The sequence below is a fragment of the Diceros bicornis genome, chromosome 7 (assembly GCF_020826845.1).
Source record: "Diceros bicornis minor isolate mBicDic1 chromosome 7, mDicBic1.mat.cur, whole genome shotgun sequence".
Taxonomy (NCBI): domain Eukaryota; kingdom Metazoa; phylum Chordata; class Mammalia; order Perissodactyla; family Rhinocerotidae; genus Diceros; species Diceros bicornis.
Genome location: NC_080746.1, coordinates 76301370 through 76320163, shown reverse-complemented (window position 1 = coordinate 76320163; position 18794 = coordinate 76301370). Strand labels below are relative to the sequence as shown.

Here is an 18794-nt window from a genome sequence, read left to right as displayed (position 1 = left end):
TATGTAAATTGAATCATACTGTATATAATCTTCCGTTGTGTGCTTTGTTTTAACTGAGCATTAAGTTTTAAAAATTTACCCATGTTGGGGCCAGCCCAGTGGCGCAAGCGGTTAAGTGAGTGCGCTCCACTGTGGTGGCCCGGGGTTCACCGGTTCAGACCCCGGGCGTGCACATGATGCACCGCTTGTCAGGCCATGCTGTGGCGGCGTGCCATATAAAGTAGAGGAAGATGGCATGGATGTTAGCCCAGGGCCAGTCTTCCTCAGCAAAAAGAGGAGGATTGGCAGGGATGTTAGCTCAGGGCTGGTCCTCCTTATAAAAAAAAAAAAAAATTTACCCATGTTGATGTTTGTAACTGTAGTTTATTTGCTTACAAGTCCTCACATTATGCAATTTTATATTCTGCATTTTTCATCTACCGTTTTATTCAGCATTTCTCCATATTAAATAATATTTTCAGGGGCCGGCCCCGTGGCTTAGTGGTTAAGTGCGTGTGCTCCGCTGCTGGCGGCCGGGGTTCGGATCCCAGGCGCGCACCAGCGCACCACTTGTCCGACCATGCTGAGGCCACGTCCCACATACAGCAACTAGAAGGATGTGCAACTATGACATACAACTATCTACTGGGGCTTTGGGGAAAAAAGGAGGAGGACTGGCAATAGATGTTAGCTCAGAGCCAGTCTTCCTCAGCAAAATAATAATAATAATAATAATAATAATAATATTTTCAAAATATGTGGTTTTTAATGGTTGTCTAATGATCCAGCATAAGGATACTGCATAATGTATTTACAAATTGCTCTGTTGTTTGAAATTTAATGATGAGCATCCTTAAATATAAATATATATAAATTTACATGTTTGTGTATATCTTTTAAATCTTTAATAATGATAAATCTCTAGAAATGGAATTACTGGATCAAAGGCTATAAATATTTTGAAGGCTATTCTTATATATTGCCAAATTGGCCTCCAAAAGGTCAAGTACAGGGGATATAAAAATGAACATATAGACATTAGACAAAATATACTTCTACTATCAGTAAAAATCAGTGTAGGAGAGTACCTGCTTACAGCACCCTTGCTCTAGCAGAAGTATTACCAGGAAAACAAAACAGACCTTTGCTTATCTCTATACATTTACTTAAAAGGAGGTAGAATATGCTCTCGTTTTTGTAAGTCATTAAAATTTTTATGAACGGATAATTTATAATATATTTACACATACCCAGAGAGTTGTAGGACAGGAGGATGGGATATGTCAGAGTCGAGTGAGGTTGGAGTAAAGGATGGCATTAGGATTATCACTTCTTATTTTATATACATCCGTAAAAAGGTATGCAATTGTGGACACATTTTACTTTGTTTTTATAGTTTTCTATATTTTTCATATATATATAAAACCTTTAAAAAAAAGAAATAAGATAAGAAAGGAAGCACACCAGATTGTCAGTAGTGGAGTTTAGGTGGGGAAACATTGACCTTTTATTTTGTGGACTTGTACATTATTTGCAATACTTGATGATTTTTTTTTTTTTGAGGAAGCTCGGCCCTGAGCTAACATCTGCCAATCCTCCTCTTTTTGCTGAGGAAGACTGGCCCTAGGCTAACATCAGTGCCCATCTTCCTCTACTTTATATGTGACGCCGCCACAGCATGGCTTAACAAGGGGTGCGTCAGTCCACGCCCAGGATCCAAACTGGCGAACCCAAGGCCGCCACAGCAGAGCGCGCGCACTTAACCGCTTGCACCACCAGGCTGGCCCCAATACTTGGTGATTTAAATAAATGATTTCCATTAAATGTAATGAATGGGGCATGATAAAAATTTGTCAGTTGGAAGGACAAAAATGATGTCTTGATCTTAATGTTTAGTTCTTTGGTTATTTGAGGAATTGAAATCTTTTTCTTATATTTATTGATTGTGTTATGTTTCTTTTTTGAATTAGCTCCTTCATTCGTGTGTGTGTGTGTGTGTGTGTGTGTGTGTGTGAGGAAGATCAGCCCTGAGCTAACATCCATGCTAATCCTCCTCTTTTTGCTGAGGAAGACCAGCTCTGAGCTAACATCTATTGCCAATCCTCCTCCTTTTTTTTTCCCCCCCGAAAGCCTCAGTAGGTAGTTGTATGTCATAGTTGCACATGCTTCTAGTTGCTGTATGTGGGACGCGGCCTCAGCATGGCTGGAGAAGCGGTGCGTCGGTGCGTGCCTGGGATCCGAACCCGGGCCGCCAGTAGCAGAGCGCACGCACTTAACCGCTAAGCCACAGGGCCGGCGCTCCTTCATTTATTTTTACCCCCTTTTTTTTTTAAACTATCCTCAAATAATATTTTGACATCTGTGCCCTATTGTAGGAATTCATATTTCCTGTTTCATCTTTCTGGTTTTCTTTGGCATCTCTTTTCATGGTTTTGTTTGTTTGTTTAATAAATACTCAGAGAGTGGGCCGGCCCGTGGCTTAGCGGTTAAGTGCGTGCGCTCCACTGCTGGTGGTCCCGGGTTCGGATCCCGGGCGCGCACCGAGGCACCGCTTCTCCGGCCATGCTGGGGCCGCGTCCCACATAAAGCAACTAGAAGGATGTGCAGCTATGACATACAACTATCTACTGGGGCTTTGGTGGGGGGGGAAATAAATAAATAAAATCTTAATAAATACTCAGAGATAGTTCTATAATCTCATTGAGGTTGTGCTTGATTTCAGTTCAGACGGTCTTGATTTCATTTTACTGTTCTGAGCCTTTTTATTAAAAGCTAAAACTAGTCTTAAGAAGATATTACATTATTTAAATTGTCGTTTTTAAAAGTACTGCAAGGGCCGCCCCGTGGCATAGCGGTTAAGCGCACGCACTCTGCTGCTGGCGGCCCTGGTTCAGATCCCCAGCGCACACCCATGCACCGCTTGTCAGGCCATGCTGTGACAGTGTCCCGCATAAATTGGAGGAAGATGGGCACGGATGTTAGCTCATGGCCAGTCTTCCTCGGCAAGAAGAGGAGGATTGGCATGGATGTTAGCTCAGGGCTGATCTTCCTCACAAAAAAAATAAATAAATAAAAGTACTATAGTAACTTTAAGTTCCACATGCAGTTGGAATTATAATTATGTAGTATAGTTGTATAGAATTTTGGAACTATCAGGGATCTAGAGGTTGTCTAGGCCAAGGATTGCAGACATTTTCCCCAAGAGATTCAGTGTGCTGCATTAGGCCTACACAATTTTGTTTGAACAGCACAGTGGTTTTGTTTTGTTCTTAATATGAGTTTGAATGCCTGTATGTGTACTCTTTCCAATTTGGCACAATAACCATCTCCCCAAGTTTTCTTATACTTGACAACTTCACACGTTATGTTATCTGCTTGGTCTTTAAAAGTGTTTGAGTTTTTGATCCTAATGGCCTCATTTTCTTAATTTATAAATAGTAAAACCCAGACTCTGAGAAATTAAGCACTTTTTAAAATGAGCAAACTACTGAATATTCCTAATGATAATAATAAACATATATTTTACACTCACAGTGTACAGTCTGCAGGCATTAGCTCATCTGTTTCTCGTAACAGCCACTTGGGATTTATTATTCACATTATATTGCTGATAACACTGAAGCTCAGAAAGGTTAAGTGAATTACACTAAGGTTGCTTAACCAGTTAAACTAAAAGAAACAGTACTAGATTAGATAATATTTTATCGGTGTTAATTTTCTTTTTCTTTCTTTCTTTTTTTTTTTTTTTTGGTGAGGAAGATCAGCCCTGAGCTAACATCCATGCCTATCCTCCTCTTCTTGCCGAGGAAGACTGGCCATGAGCTAACATCCGTGCCCATCTTCCTCCAATTTATGTGGGATGCTGCCACAGGGTGGCCTGACAAGCAGTGCGTTGGTGTGCGCCTGAGATCCGAACCCAGGCCACCAGCAGCAGAGCATGCGCACTTAACCACTACATCACGAGGCCAGCCCTTCAGTGTTAATTTTCTGATTTGATAATTGTTATACAGGAGAAGATCTGTTTTGTTTTTTCATTTTTCTTTTTTTTTTTTGACTGATTTTTTTTTTTTTTTTTTTTTTTGGTGAGGAAGATCAGCCCTGAGCTAACATCCAATGCCAGTCCTCCTCTTTTTTTGCCAAGGAAGATTGGCCCTGGGCTAACATCCGTGCCCATCTTCCTCTACTTTATATGGGATGCTGCTGTAGCCTGGCTTGACAAGCGGTCTGTCGGTGCGCGCCGGGGATCTGAGCCTGTGAACCCCGGGTCACTGAAGCAGAGCGTGCACACTTAGCTACTTGCACCACCTGGCTGGCCTATGTTTTGATTTTTCTTTCAGGAAATATACACCAAAGTATTTAGGGGTGAAGGAGGATCATATCTGCAATTTACTCTCAATTGGTTCAGAAAAATATATAGAGGGAAAGAGACTAAGAAAGCAGATGTGATAAATGTTAACATGGAAGTGATCTGGGTGAAGAGGATATGGAAATTCTTTGTACTATTTTTGCAACTTTTCTACAAGTCTGCAATTATTTTAAAATAAAAAGTTAAAAAAAGACAGACAGACTGTTCCTAAATATAGGTATTCTGCTAGTAAGGGCTGTCATGGTATTTTCCCACTTATTAGCATTTCTCCCTACTTTTCAGTTAAAAGAATTAAGTAATTTTTCTGTTAGAAGTATTAAAACAGTTAAAAGTATCACATAATTTGTGTGGTAGTTTTCAAAAAATGAGAGTATGATGCAGTACTTTGTTTTGGCTAACTCGATAACAATGTATAGGTTAACAAGGTAGTATTCTTGAGCAAAATTTTTGCATAACTTTTCCCTTTGTGTGTATTCTGCAGCCTAAATCTGTCATTGTTGGATTAATTAAAGAAATGATTGCCAAGTTTCAAGAGGAACTTCCCCTGTATTCTCTGTCATCATCTGATGAAGCACGGCAGGTGGACTTGTTGGCCTATATTGCAAAAATCACTGAAGGTTTGTATTTTTTTATTTTTTTTGTGTGTGAGGAGATCAGCCCTGTGCTAACATCTGCCAATCCTCCTGTTTTTTTGCTGAGGAAGACTGGCCCTGGGCTAACATCTGTGCCCGTCTTCCTCCACTTTACGTGGGATGCCACCACAGCATGGCTTGACAAGCGGTGCCTCGGTGCGCACCCGGGATCTCAACTGGCAAACCTCGGGCCGCTGCAGCAGAGCGCACGCACTTAACCGCTTGCGCCACCAGGCCGGCCCAGGTTTGTATTTTTATTAATCAAAGAGTTATGAGTTTACCATTTCTCACTAATACCATTTACTCTCTGCTGCCTGATTTCCATAAACAAATACATGCATGTATATGTACATATCTGTGTTGAATCAAAAATTCCTGTATATCTATCATAGGGTAAGTGTTACCATACAGTTCAATGAATATGGTTTCTTTTTTTTTTTTTTTTGTGAGGAAGATCAGCCCTGAGCTAACATCCAGTGCCAATCCTCCCTTTTGTGCTGAGGAAGACTGGCCCTGGGCTAACATCTGTGCCCATCTTCCTCTACTTTATATGGGATGCCACCACAGCATGGCTTGACAAGTGGTGCGTTGGTGTGTGCCCAGGATCCGAACCTGTGAACCCCCAGGCCGCCAAAGTGGAGCACGTGTACTTAACTACTGTGCCACTGGGCCAGCCCCTATGGTTTCTTAAAATGTAAAAGTTTACTCTGGAGGCCGGCCCTGTGGCGCACGTGGTTAAGTGCGCACGCTCCACTGCGGCGGCCCTGGGTTCGCCGGCCCGGATCCCGGGCGTGCACCGACACACCACTTGGCAAGCCATGCCGTGGCGGCGTCCCATATAAAGTGGAGGAAGATGGGCGTGGATGTTAGCCCAGGGCCAGTCTTCCTCAGCAATAAGAGGAGGATTGGCACATGCTAGCTCAGGGCCGATCTTCCTCACAAAAAAAAAAAAAGATTACTCTTATACTGACAGATAAAATAATTCGTTTTGTTCAAAACCACTTGATATATATTAACAATCCCAAACCTTTTGCATTATATGCTTATGTGGCTTTTTGCCTCATTCAGTGGATTGGACCAGAAAAATCTATGATTCTTGATGTTTCTCATGGAGGATAAAGCAAAATATCCATGCTTGTAAAATTTAGTAAAGTTAAGGATTTTTTTGCATTGTAGACCAGAGCAGTAAGAATCAGAATTTTTTCATGGGGCCAGCCCGGTGGTGCAGCGGTTACATGTGCGTACTCCGCTTCTGCAGCCCGGGGTTGGCAGGTTTGGATCCCGGGTGCGCACCGATGCATCGCTTGTCAAGCCATGCTGTGGTGGCATCCCATATAAAGTAGAGGAAGATGGGCATGGATGTTAGCCCAGGCGAATCTTCCTCAGTGAAAAAAAAAAAGAATTTTTTTCAGAATTTTGGAAATCTTATTTTTTTAATCGTATAGCATATTTTTTAAATGTTTGGAAAGATACTTTCTTTTTAAAAGGGTAGCCTCTATTTAGTAGAATATTAATATGAGAGTCCTGTCTTTCTTGCATTTCACTTGTTCAACAAATATTTTTGAATGCCTATCATGGACTAGCACCATGTTTTCTGTCCAAGTTATTTAAGGTTGGTGTATTTTTTTTTAAGATGCTAAAAAGATTTTTGATATTATTTTTAAATTCTCGTGATAATCCGCTTTCCTTTCTAGGTGTCTCAGACATAAATTCAAAGAATTGGGCAAATCATGAGAATAAAACAGTCAACAAAATTACCGTGGTTGGAGGTGGAGAATTGGGAATTGCCTGCACGTTAGCAATTTCGGCAAAGGTATGTAAGCATAGTGGTTATAAATCCATTTATCATATTGCTACACTTTTAGGCAGTGTATGTTTAACAATACAAGAAATAATGGCTTCATTTTGTCATGTGGGAAAACCTCATTTTGCTTTAAAATATATTTAGTCAGTTGACAAAAAAAATAGCTGAAAGCTCTCATCAGTGATGTTGCCTCAGTGATGTTGACTAACTGTCCATGACAGTTAGTCATGGACTTGGCTTTGAAAAAGTGGTCTGAACAATGGTCTCATCAGCCTAATCCAAGGGAAACCTCAACTTGACATTCATCTGACTTAGTCACAGATTCTTTTGTGTTTTCTGAGTCATGCTTTAATTAAACTCTTATTTAATATAATACTTAATTTCAGCTCTTTCTAAAATTAGCATTTTTTTAAAAAGATTGCCTTTTCTTGTGTAATTACTCCACCTTCTTTTAGGATCATAGTTTCTAAGTTGATATTTTACGCTAGTTTGAGATTTGTTTATTTTTCCATCAGTCGTTTTTACTAGATCTTTTCAATATAAATTATTTTCAGAAAGGCTTAAATCCCCTTGCAGAGCGGCTCAAAAGACCCTCTAGGGTCCAGTATTGTGGTAACAGCATGTCTTTGTCATTTGAGGGATGTAGCCCAGAATAGAATAGCTGTCCCTCTATATGTTTATTTGCTAGCTGGCATTTGGTTTTCTTTTCTATTAGAATTTGATGGTTTGCCATCTAAATTCTTCCCTTTCCATTTAAGACTCACATATGTCTTGGAGGTAGGTTCTACTTCAACAAATAATTAAATTGTATATCCAGGGAGCTAGAAAATTTTAAAAGCTGGCTGCTCAGAGCAATGTATGCTAACTTTTGACATATTATAGTTTCATTTTCTCCACCCTTCATGTGAATACACTATTCTCTCTTAATTGGAATTTGAATTGTTTTCAGTTCTTTTGTTACTAAATAGAATGCTTCTATAAACATTGCTTTACAAGTTGCTTATTTTCTTGTCTGAATTTTCTTTTAGGTGTACATAATCTCAAAAATAGTGCTAGTGAGTCAGAGGGCATGAATAGTTATTATGGCACTTATTACATATTGCTAGATTGCTCTGAGAGGCAGAACTAATTTATGCTTCTAATAACAATGTGCATATCAACCTGATTTTTGACATCCCTAACAGTACTGAGTTGTATCAGTTTTATTTGTGTTTGGTAAATACAGGAAGGCCCCTTAAAGTCGTGTTTCTTAAACTGTTAGAAGAATGTCACTATCGGTATTTCTTTGTCTGTGAACTGTCTAGATGGAACATTTTTTCCATTTTTTTTTAAGCATTAATATTTTGATACAGGATACAATATTCAAATAGTGCAACAGTAGTCACAAAAGTGGCAGTAGTAGTGGTGGTGGTAGCAGCAGTAACTAACCTTTCCTGAATGCTTACTAGGTGCCAGCACTCACCTAAACACTTGACTCATTTTACAACAACCCTATGGCTTAGGTACTATCATTACTGCCATTTTACAAATGAAGAAACCAAGGCCTAGGGAGGTTATGCAACTTGGCCAAAGTCACGCTGTTAATAAAGGGAGCCGGGATTGGAAGCTATGCAATACATTAACAGAGCCTGTATTTGAGATCCTTACTACTCAGTGTATTGCTTTCAGACCAGCAGCATTGGCATCCTCTGAGATTTTATTAGAAATGCGTAATCTCAGGCCCCACTCCAGACCTAGGGAAGCAAATCTGCATTTTAACAAAATCCCTGGTGATCCGTATGCTTCACTGATCTGTTAAATGGTGATCCCTTAAAGCTTAAGAAGCTCTGCTCCAAACTACTGTTATCCACCTCATTGTAGTTGTTGTTATTGATGGACATTTAGATTGTTTCTAGTCTTTTGAATATCCTTATACATATTGTATATTTTACACATGCACTAATAAGTTTGTAGGATAATTTCTGTAAATGAGATTGATGGATTAAAGGAGTTATTGTGTTTTTAAATTTTGATAGAAATTGTCAAATTATCCCCCATATTAGTTGTACCAGTGTATTCTCTTATGCACAGTGTATGAGAATACCTATTTTTCCACACTACTTTTGTTAAACGTTTAGATCTTTGTGTGTCTGATAAATGAAAATGGTAACATAATTTTCTTTGTGTTTCTCTTGTGAATGTGGTTAACAATAATAAAATTAATAGGTACAATATAGAGAGGACTGCTTTCTGCCAGCCCTTTGTCACATAATTAATCCTCATAACCCCGTGAAGTAAGGCCGAGTTCAGTGATGTGCCCAGCGTTACAGAGCTAGTAAGTAGCGTAGCTGGGTTGTTATCTTAACTTCTACGCTTTCTGCCTGATAGTCTGGTAGATCCCTGGGTCCTCTTGCCCCTGCGCTCTAAGATAGGAGCTATCCTCACATCCTGTACTACTCTGGAAAAAGACCTTCCACAAAGGTAAACTGACTCTTAGGAGTTTCCGTGCTGTCATTTACAGTCAGCTCCCCATGGCACCCAGGGAGCCATCCACAGGCATGTGGAGTATTTTCTGTGACATCTCTGGGGAGAGAACTGCTTGATAATAGGATTTTATTTTAGATTTATAGCTATTATTATTCTTTTTTGAGGAAGATTGGCCCTGAGCTAACGTCTGTTGCCAATCCTTCTCTTTTTTCCTGAGGAAGACTGGCCCTGGGCTAACATCCGTGCCCATCTTCCTCTACTTTATATGGGACGCCACCACAGCATGACTTGATAAGCCGTGCGTAGGTCTGCACCCGGGATCCGAACCTGTGAACCATGGGCCGCCCAAGCAGAGCACACAGACTTAACTGCTATGCCACTGGGCTGGCCCAATCTTTCTTTTTTTTAAAGAGAAACTTGGCATTAGTGTTGACTTTCGTGCTAGAAATGAGGTGCTAAAATGACAAGAAAATCACTCAGTTCTTTCAGAATGGAAATTTTGACATCAAAATGAAAACATAAGCTCTAGAATAATAGCAAACATATTGAGTGTACCAAGTCATCTTTATTACTCATTATCCCATCAAAAGAAACCTGCAGTCTGTGACATCTGAGTTAAGCCCTGTTAGATTCCAGTTTTCAGTCAAGCCTAAAGGATCACATTATTCAAGTTCATAGTAATTTCTTGTTTGCATGTCCCATTTATTGCTATTGTGTTACTTTTCCTTCATAAGACAGCACATGAAGCCTGTATATTCTGCTTTCTGAATGAATTTAAATTGAGTAACTGGCCATGTAATGCTTTTCATTTTCTTATTGTACTGTACAGGGCATTGCGGACAGACTAGTCCTCTTAGACCTCTCAGAAGGGACTAAAGGAGGGATGATGGACCTTGACATCTTTAATCTGCCTAATGTGGAGATCAGCAAAGGTCTGATTATTTTGCTCAGAAGATGTTTGCCTTATTTTCTCTTGTATTTGAGTCCTAGAATTTTTTAATATACTTTATGTTTTAGAGCAGTTTTAGATTCACAGCAATATTGAGCAGAAGGTACAGAGATTTCCCATATACCCCCATCCCCACACATGCATAGCCTCCTCCATTGTCCACATCCCCCACCAGAGTGGTACAATTGATAAAACTACCTTGCTACATCATTATCATCCGAAGTCCATGGTTTACATTATTAGGGTTCACTCTTTTTTTTTTTTTTTTGTGAGGAAGATCAGCCCTGAGCTAACATCCATGCCAATCCTCCTCTTTTTGCTGAGGAAGACCGGCTCTGAGCTAACATCTGTTGCCAATCCTCCTCCTTTTTTTCCCCAAAGCCCCAGTAGATAGTTGTACATCCTTCTAGTTGCTGTATGTGGGACGCGGCCTCAGCACGGCCGGAGAAGCGGTGTGTCAGTGCGCGCCCGGGATCCGAACCCGGGCCGCCAGCAGCGGAGCGCGCACACTCAACCGCCAAGCCACCGGGCCGGCCCTAGGGTTCACACTTGGTGGTGTACATTCTACGGGTGAGGACAAATCTATAATGACATGTATCCACCATTATAGTATCCTATAGAGTAGTTTCACTGCCCTGAAAATCCTCTGTTCTCTGCCTAGGGTCCTAGAATTTTAATGGTGAAAGCACATCAAAGATTACCTAGTCCAAGTCCCTAATTTTACATATTGGCAGACTAGGATTCAGATAAGTTAAGTGACTTACCCAAAGTCATACAGACATTGTAACTGATTATGTTAACAAGAGTCAGATAAGCAGATAACATTCAGATTGGTCAGAAGGATTTATTCTCTGTTTCTGACTTGCACAAGAATATAAATTTGTTTTCTCTGATTGCTTCTTTTCTCATAATACATGGGTTAAGAGCGCTGGTTTTAGAGTTTGACAGATGGAGGTTTGTATCCTAGCTCTGCTACATTATAGCTCTGACACTTGTCAGGTTATATAATCTCTCAAAGTTCAGTTTTATCATCTGTAAAGTGGGACTAATACCTACCTCTTGATATATAGCAAAGTGCTAAACCAAGATTTCAAAAAAAAAAATTCACATTGCTTTCACTAAAAATATATTTTTAAAATAAGTTTTAATAAGAACAAAAAGTGTTTTTGTATCATTAATAAATAAAATTTAAAATGTTAAAAAAGTAATTTTTATCTTATGATTTTGATCAAAATTTTTGCATATATTTTATGATGTACATACTATATTAGTATAGACATATATATCTAGGTAAATACCATAATTGGGAATGTGGGCTTAAAAATATTTTATTACCAGAGATGTGTGATCAAAAAAAATTGAACAGCCATTGAACTAGAGTAACACTGGAGTTTACTCTAATTCAGTGATCTTCAAAAACTAGGTTATAGCTCAAGTCGGGTTGTAATATGTTATAGTTGTTTGGCTTTCCTTTGCCTTTTCATTAGGTCGCCTGTATTCCTTGACTATATTTTCCAAATAAAGTATCAAGACATGGTTTCACAAGCCTGAATGTGCTAAGAATGACAGTAGGTGAGAAAAGTTGAAATTATACCTATAGGCTATAAAAATTGGGTGTAGTAGTTCTAGTAAGCCTCTGGATCCCTGCAGGGTACAATGAGTTCTTTTTCCTTCTCTGGAAAGAGAACAGAAGTTGGTTTAATGATCCTTTTGTAGGCCTCATATAAAGGATCTCATGGGGAGCTGGATATTCTCTTGTGCCTGTCATTTCCAGGTACTGAAGTTCTTGAGGGACCTGTTAACTCTTCCAAATCACTTTAGGAAACTCTTTAGTACCTGGACCCTAGAGGCTGTGAGGCCTTGTAGGACCTGAAGAAATTGTTTCTTCCTATGTGTTTCATTAACCATCAATAACTGTTGTTTCAGATAATTGAAAGAATCGAATCCTTGGAGTAGATGTATAGTGCATGGTGCTTGCCACCAAACAGGGAATGTTGAATGAGTCCGCACCCCCTTGGGGCACCTTTCATGTTCCCCTGGTTAACTTTGGTTGTACATTCACAATAGCACTTAATTTAATTACTGTTACATAAAGAATTTTAAATATGTTAACTAACATCTCATAAATACATTATATGATATAGAGAAGTGCATTAATTTTGGGAAATGAAGCTCAGTAGTTTTAGAAATTTGGAAATCATCAATGACAGGCATTGATGATTGCAACTGACTGATCATCCTAAAGTTGTACTTTTTGTTCCATTTGGATTTTTTTTACATAGCTATTAAAACATTTTGGGGAGGAATATACATATTTACAGATGAGCATGCAAATACACATACGTATACATACATACATAAAACAGTTATGCTTGTGTATGCGTAGACTAAATCTGGAGAAATACTAAAGAATTAACAGTAGTTGCTTCAGGAGTCACTGGGGAAACTGGTTCTGCACTTGTTTTTTGCACTTAATATGTTTATCCCTTTATTGTGCTAAAATACATGTAATAAAATTTACCATTGGTGACATTTAGTGCATTCACAATGTTGTGCAAACCTCACCACTATCTAGTTCCAGAACATTCTCTTCACCCCAAAAGGAAACCCTGTACCCATTTTCCCTTCTCCCCTAGCCCTGGCAACCACTAATCTGCTCTATGGATTTGCCTCTTCTGGCTATTTTATATAGGTGGAATCACAATATGTGGCCTTTTCTGTCTAGCTTCTTTCACTTAGCATAATGTTTTCAAAGTTCATCCATATTGTAGCCTGTGTCAGTACATCCTTCCTTTTTATGGCTGAATAATATTCCATGGTATGGATATACCACATTTTATTTATCCATTTATCAGTTGAAGGACATTTGGGTTGCATCTTTTTGCTATTGTAAATAGTGCTGCTATGAAGATTCATGTACAAGTTTTTGTTTGACCACCTGTTTTCAATTCTTTTAGGTATATACCCAGAAGTGGGATTGCTGAGTCATGTGGCAATTCTGTGTTTAAGTTATTGATGAATTAATAGTATGCTTTTGAAGATCTTTATTAACAACACATATAGATCTAAATAGCTCCTTCTATTCCTTTGAACAGTGTCATAATATGCCATCATATGGATGTCTGTCTCCTATTGGTAGACATTTAGGTTGTTTTGTTTTTTTGTGATTACAAATAATAGTGCAGAGAGAACATTGTAATATGAAAATTTTTGTGTACTTCTCTAACTAGTGGGATAAAGTAGAATTACTGGGTCGAAAGGTACATGTTTTTAAAATTTATATTATTAAATTGTCCCCAAAGAAGTTGTATCAATTTATACTCTCACCAACAGTATATGAGGGTTCCTGTTTCCTTTCTCTTCATTACTTCTGTTCTATATTAAACATAGCTAAGGGAATAATTGTCCTATGATACTATTTTGATCATGTCATTTCTTGGCTAAAGACACTATTATGTTCATCTGTTTTCCCTTAATAATAACACTTGCCGTTTTTTAAGGAATCAGTATGTATGCTAGATACTTTACATATATTCACACTCCTTTACTTCTCTTTATTTTGTAGATGACTCAGAGAGATTTGTGGCTTAGGACATGCAGTTAGTAAGAGGCTAAGCTAGGGTTTCAAACATGTTTGTTACCAATTTCACATGATTCACTCCACAAATAGTCTGTGCATATACAGGCATAAATGTTTGTGTGTATGGTTATGTGCATGTATGTGCATGGAGAAAAAAGTGTTCAATAGTTGTTAAAAAATAAGTTGTTGACATATGGAGCAAAGCAAAATTTTCTCAATAGCCAGTGGTTCTTAAAACATGTTTTATGGATTAATCATTTGTATCAGAATCACCTGAGGTGCTTCTTAAACGTACAGATGCCTGGCAACCACCCCAGGACTATGGATCCTGAATTTCTAGGGGTGGAGCCTGGGAATCTACATTTTAGATAAGTAGCTCAAGTAATTTTTATACTCATTAAAATCAGTATTTTTCAAATTGTGAGTAGTGACACAATTGCACATTGTGGAATCAGCATAGTGGATTATGACCAGCATTTTATAAAAATGAACTAGAATAATAGAAAATATCAGAGCATTTGTAGTAAGGGTATTTTCTGTAATGTTTTTGTTTTAGATATATACACATATGCATATATTGTGTCTTGGGTTGTTATATAAAATATTTCTCATAGCGTGCCTCACAATCAGAAAAGTTTGAAATTCACTGAACTGAAATTGAGAATCCATTGATTAAAGCCTTTCATCACCTGCTTTCCCCCTTTCCACTTACTCTAGGCAAGGACTCTTATTATCCTCAACATGCCCTTCATGTGAAACAACTTGTCACTTTCTCCCTAGGAAACCTTCCAGAGGAACTCTTTTGCCAGATCACTCATTACTCTTCATGCTTTTAATATTGGTGTCTGAAATTTGTTTTGTATCATTTTTTTCTCTTACTGGGAAATTTTATCGATGGACATACCTTTTATTTTTCAGACAGTCCTCTCTAAAGTTAGAGATATGGCATAACATACTCAGTTCATGGCCTTAGTTTGCCACACATGATAAATCTTGGAAAGTCTCAGCATTCTTTATACAACTCCAAGACCCAGCTCACTGTGGCAGTAATCATTAAAGGCACTTACTTGAACTGAGCAGTAATTCCCTACCTTCTTTTTTAATATGGGCATTCTTATTTAACATAAAAAAAATTTACCCATTTCACCAGAAAAAAATATCCTTTCTAGTTATTGACTGAAATAATGCCCAAAGCTACTGTGAAGTCATTCTTTGGGGGACTTTTAATAGCTTTTAAAGCATTCTTTGGGGGACTTCCTAAAAATAGGAAGATTTTTAATAGCTCTCTTCTTAACACAGTTTCTAAATTAAAGGTCATCATCATCATTAGGAGAGCATACACATTTCTAAAATTTTGAGTCATAGTGAAAAATAATTTGAAAAGGGCATATTCAATAATTTTCTATTATAGGAAGAATGGTTTAGTAATACATCAGAGAAATGGAAATACTTGTACTGTCTCCATTATATTCGGACTAATAAACTAGCTTGTGAGGTCTTGACAGCATTTAGACATCATTATTTGATTGCCTGGTTTTCCATGGTTTTGAATAAAATAATTCAGTAATAATTTAAAATGAATGTGTATTTCATTTATCACAACATCATCCTTATAATCTGAGAACAGTAGCATATCAGAGCATGAGATAGTGTTTAGTGGGTCTTTTGACATACTTGATATTGGATTGGTATCCCTTAGTATAACTATGACCAGCCACTGGTCTAGGGCCTATGGTTTAGGAACCAGTGGCTTATCAGGAAGGATATAGTTTTTCTAGGCTACCTATGGAGATGGGATAGACGTGAGAAGCTTGTGTCCTGGGAGTACAGATGCTAATTGGCACCTGGCACAGGAGGAAACTTCTCACTATGCTAATAAATAAGTGGTAAAGTTAGGATTTGAACCAGGCGATCTCATTCTGAAGCCCTCAATTCTAACCCTTGTACCCTACTGTATTATTGTTAAATAAAATTTTACTATAATCCCTAACCTTGTAATTTATACCATAGCTTTCCATAATCATGCATAAGGTTCTTCCTAATTCTCTTCATAACTGTATAATCTTTTTCCCCTTATTAAATCACCAACTTCTAAGGGAAGACATGAGAAGGAAGAGTCAAATAAAAATTTTCTGAGTGCCTATTAGGTGCAAAGAATTTAGTTGCCTGTAGGGCAGTGTTTACCAGACCTAGTTGTGCATCAGAATTACATGGAGAGTTGCATTCCTGAGAAATGTTTCCGCTTAACCTATTGAAATAAAATCTTCAGAACATGGGATAATCTGTAATTTTATTATGCTTCCCAAGTTACTCTTAAGCACCCAGCCTAGCATTTAAGAACTGCTTCAGGGTATTGATAGAAATGGAAGACTTTCCACTTGGTCAGAAGCAGCTTAAAGTTTAGATGAAAAGACACATGCAAGATGTAAACAGTAATTCATGACAAGAAAGTAATGAGGCAATTTATGATTAGTTGCTAAGAGAATGGATAGACAGTGAAGACTCTTAGAGTTGAGTGGAGGGAGGTACTACTTTCAGCTAAGTAAGACTGAGATATGTGCTGAGTCTTCCAGGACTGGGGAGATTTGGACTGGTAAAGAGGGGAGAAAATGTACCAATTGCCAAGTGACTAGCTCTTGGAGAAGGAAGGATGAGTAAGACACAAACAATCCCTGCTCTCACAGGGCTCATAATATGCTCAATGTAGTAAACAATTAAACAGATATTTATCAAACATGGGGTGAGTGCAGTGAGAAACATTCCAGATGAAAGAATTTGAGCAAAAGCCAATATCAGGAAAGTGAGAGAAATATTCTGAGGAGGAACATAGACCAATTCAACTTGAGCCTGAGGTTTACATAGGGGAGTATAAGAAATATCGGCTTCTAGGCTCAAAGGAAGAGAGTAAAAGGCTTGGGAACTTGATGGGAAACCTTATGGAGTAGGAAGGCTTTCTTGCACTTTTGAAAGCATGTTAGACGGCTACTACTCTGTTTACTGATAAGGCAACCTTGAGGGCATTTCTATCATTCAAAGTAGAGGAAGCTAAAGGAGGAAAAGAAAAGAAACAATCCTGGCAAGATAGGTCAGGGCCAAATTGTAGGGTCATAAATTGAACTGTTTACTGATTTTTAATAATATGGACAAGCCACCTAATCTCTCCAGATAGCAGTTTACTCGTGCTTATGAGGATGTAGGACTACGTTTCTAAATATAGCATAGTGCTTGACAGCACTCTGAAGCCAGACTGCCTGGGCTTGAATTCTGGTTCTACTTAACTAGCTCTGTGACTTTGAGCAGGTTACTTAACGTATCCGTGCCTCAGATTCCTCATCTGTAGAATAGGGATGGTATTACCTCCTAGTGTGTTGTAGATTAGATTAAATGAGTAAATACATAGAAAGCTCTTAGAACAATACCTGGCACATAGAAGTGGTATGGAAGTGTTAACTATATACTTTCCATTTCTAATGTCTTCCAGTTGTTTAGGTTTTGACTCATTACCAGGTATCTACTCTGAACACTAGAACACAGGAATTACTTAAGAGGACTCATAAAGAACCATAATTAAAATCCAGGACTCAGGTTTTGGATCTGCCGTCCCCACAACTGTGTCAGAATATGAACTAAACTTGGATAATGCACTTCCCAGTGGACACATTGTACAAGGGTTTCCTTCTGAAACTTGTTTAGAAAGATGGCCTTAGAGGCTTAATTAAGAGTGCAAACCCTGGAATCTACTGATTGTCTCCCTGGGATGCTAATATTCATTTGGGAGTATTGACTGAACTGATTCTTGCTACTTTATTATTTTTCTGTTGTTTCTGATGCTGATAATGTTTGGCCACTGTTTTGACATGCACTTACTGTAAAACACATCGTGTGATAGAGAGTATTGTGGTTGTAAAAGAGCATATGTTTGCTTCAGGGTCAGAGCAGTGGACTCTAGGGAATAGCTTTTCCTAAGTCATGACAGTTGCTTACCTATAGGTCCCTTTGAAAGAAGAACCTAAAACCAAGGACATTGGGTTTCAGTAAAAGAAAAAGTCGATAAAAAAAGAGCCAAGACATTTTATCTTTTTTTTTTTTAATTTTTATTTATTTATTTATTTTTTCCCCCAAAGCCCCAGTAGATAGTTGTATGTCGTGGTTGCATATCCTTCTAGTTATTGTATGTGGGACGTGGCCTCAGCATGGCCGGAGAAGCAGTGCGTGGGTGCGCGCCCGGGATCCGAACCCAGGCCGCCAGCAGCGGAGCGCGTGCACTTAACCGCTAAGCCATGGGGCCAGCCCACAAGACATTTTATCTTGATTTGAAGATTTTCAAACCATTTTTTCCTTCTTTGGAGTAGAATCCTTAATAAATGATATAGATACAAGCAGAGCTACTCTACTTGGAGAAGTCAAAGTAAACAGCCTGGAGCCGTGCCTGCCACCTTTGTCCACTCCTCCCAGATGGCCTCTGAGTCACTTTCAGGGAACTCAAGGACTCCTACACTCACAGTTTAAAATCAGTGATGTAATTGATTAGGTGCATTTTGCCTATAGCATATTCTGTTCCTTAGGAAAACTCTGAATTACATGGAAAACTAAGTCCTTGTTTGTCAGTTCTGAATTCTGTAATTTATTTTCTTTATCTTTATTGCTATCTGTTCCCTCCTGGTGTACACTTTGCTCTTAATCCTCCTCTGGAGGCGAACCTCATCACTTTGTGTACTTCCTATGAAGATAGGATTAATCTGAGGGCGAGTGTGCCTAAAAGCTCTCTACTTGTAGAAAAGAAAAACAAGAACTTGATTAAAACCTATATCTTGAGCTCAGACTGTTTCTTTTTATTCACTAGATTTGTCTGCCTCTGCTCATTCCAAGGTGGTGGTCTTCACAGTCAACTCTTTGGGTAGTTCTCAGTCCTACCTTGATGTGGTGCAGAGCAACGTGGATATGTTCAGAGCCCTTGTCCCAGCTCTGGGACATTATAGTCAACATGGTGTCCTGCTTGTTGCATCACAACCAGGTAA

At 38.7% G+C, this 18794-nt stretch overlaps 1 protein-coding gene across 10 annotated transcripts in view; it reads left to right on the top strand.

Moving 5' to 3' along the window:
• UEVLD (UEV and lactate/malate dehyrogenase domains) overlaps positions 1-18794 on the top strand; it is a 52684-nt gene that overhangs the window by 18252 nt on the left and 15638 nt on the right. For 9 of the 10 annotated variants that reach the window (XM_058546112.1, XM_058546107.1, XM_058546111.1 and 6 more), the window contains 4 exons: positions 4827-4962; positions 6672-6790; positions 10077-10179; positions 18620-18790. In XM_058546112.1, coding sequence (XP_058402095.1) covers positions 4827-4962; positions 6672-6790; positions 10077-10179; positions 18620-18790 — 529 coding nt within the window. The remainder of the gene's footprint in view (positions 1-4826; positions 4963-6671; positions 6791-10076; positions 10180-18619; positions 18791-18794) is intronic. The other variant, XM_058546109.1, reaches the window with a different exon arrangement.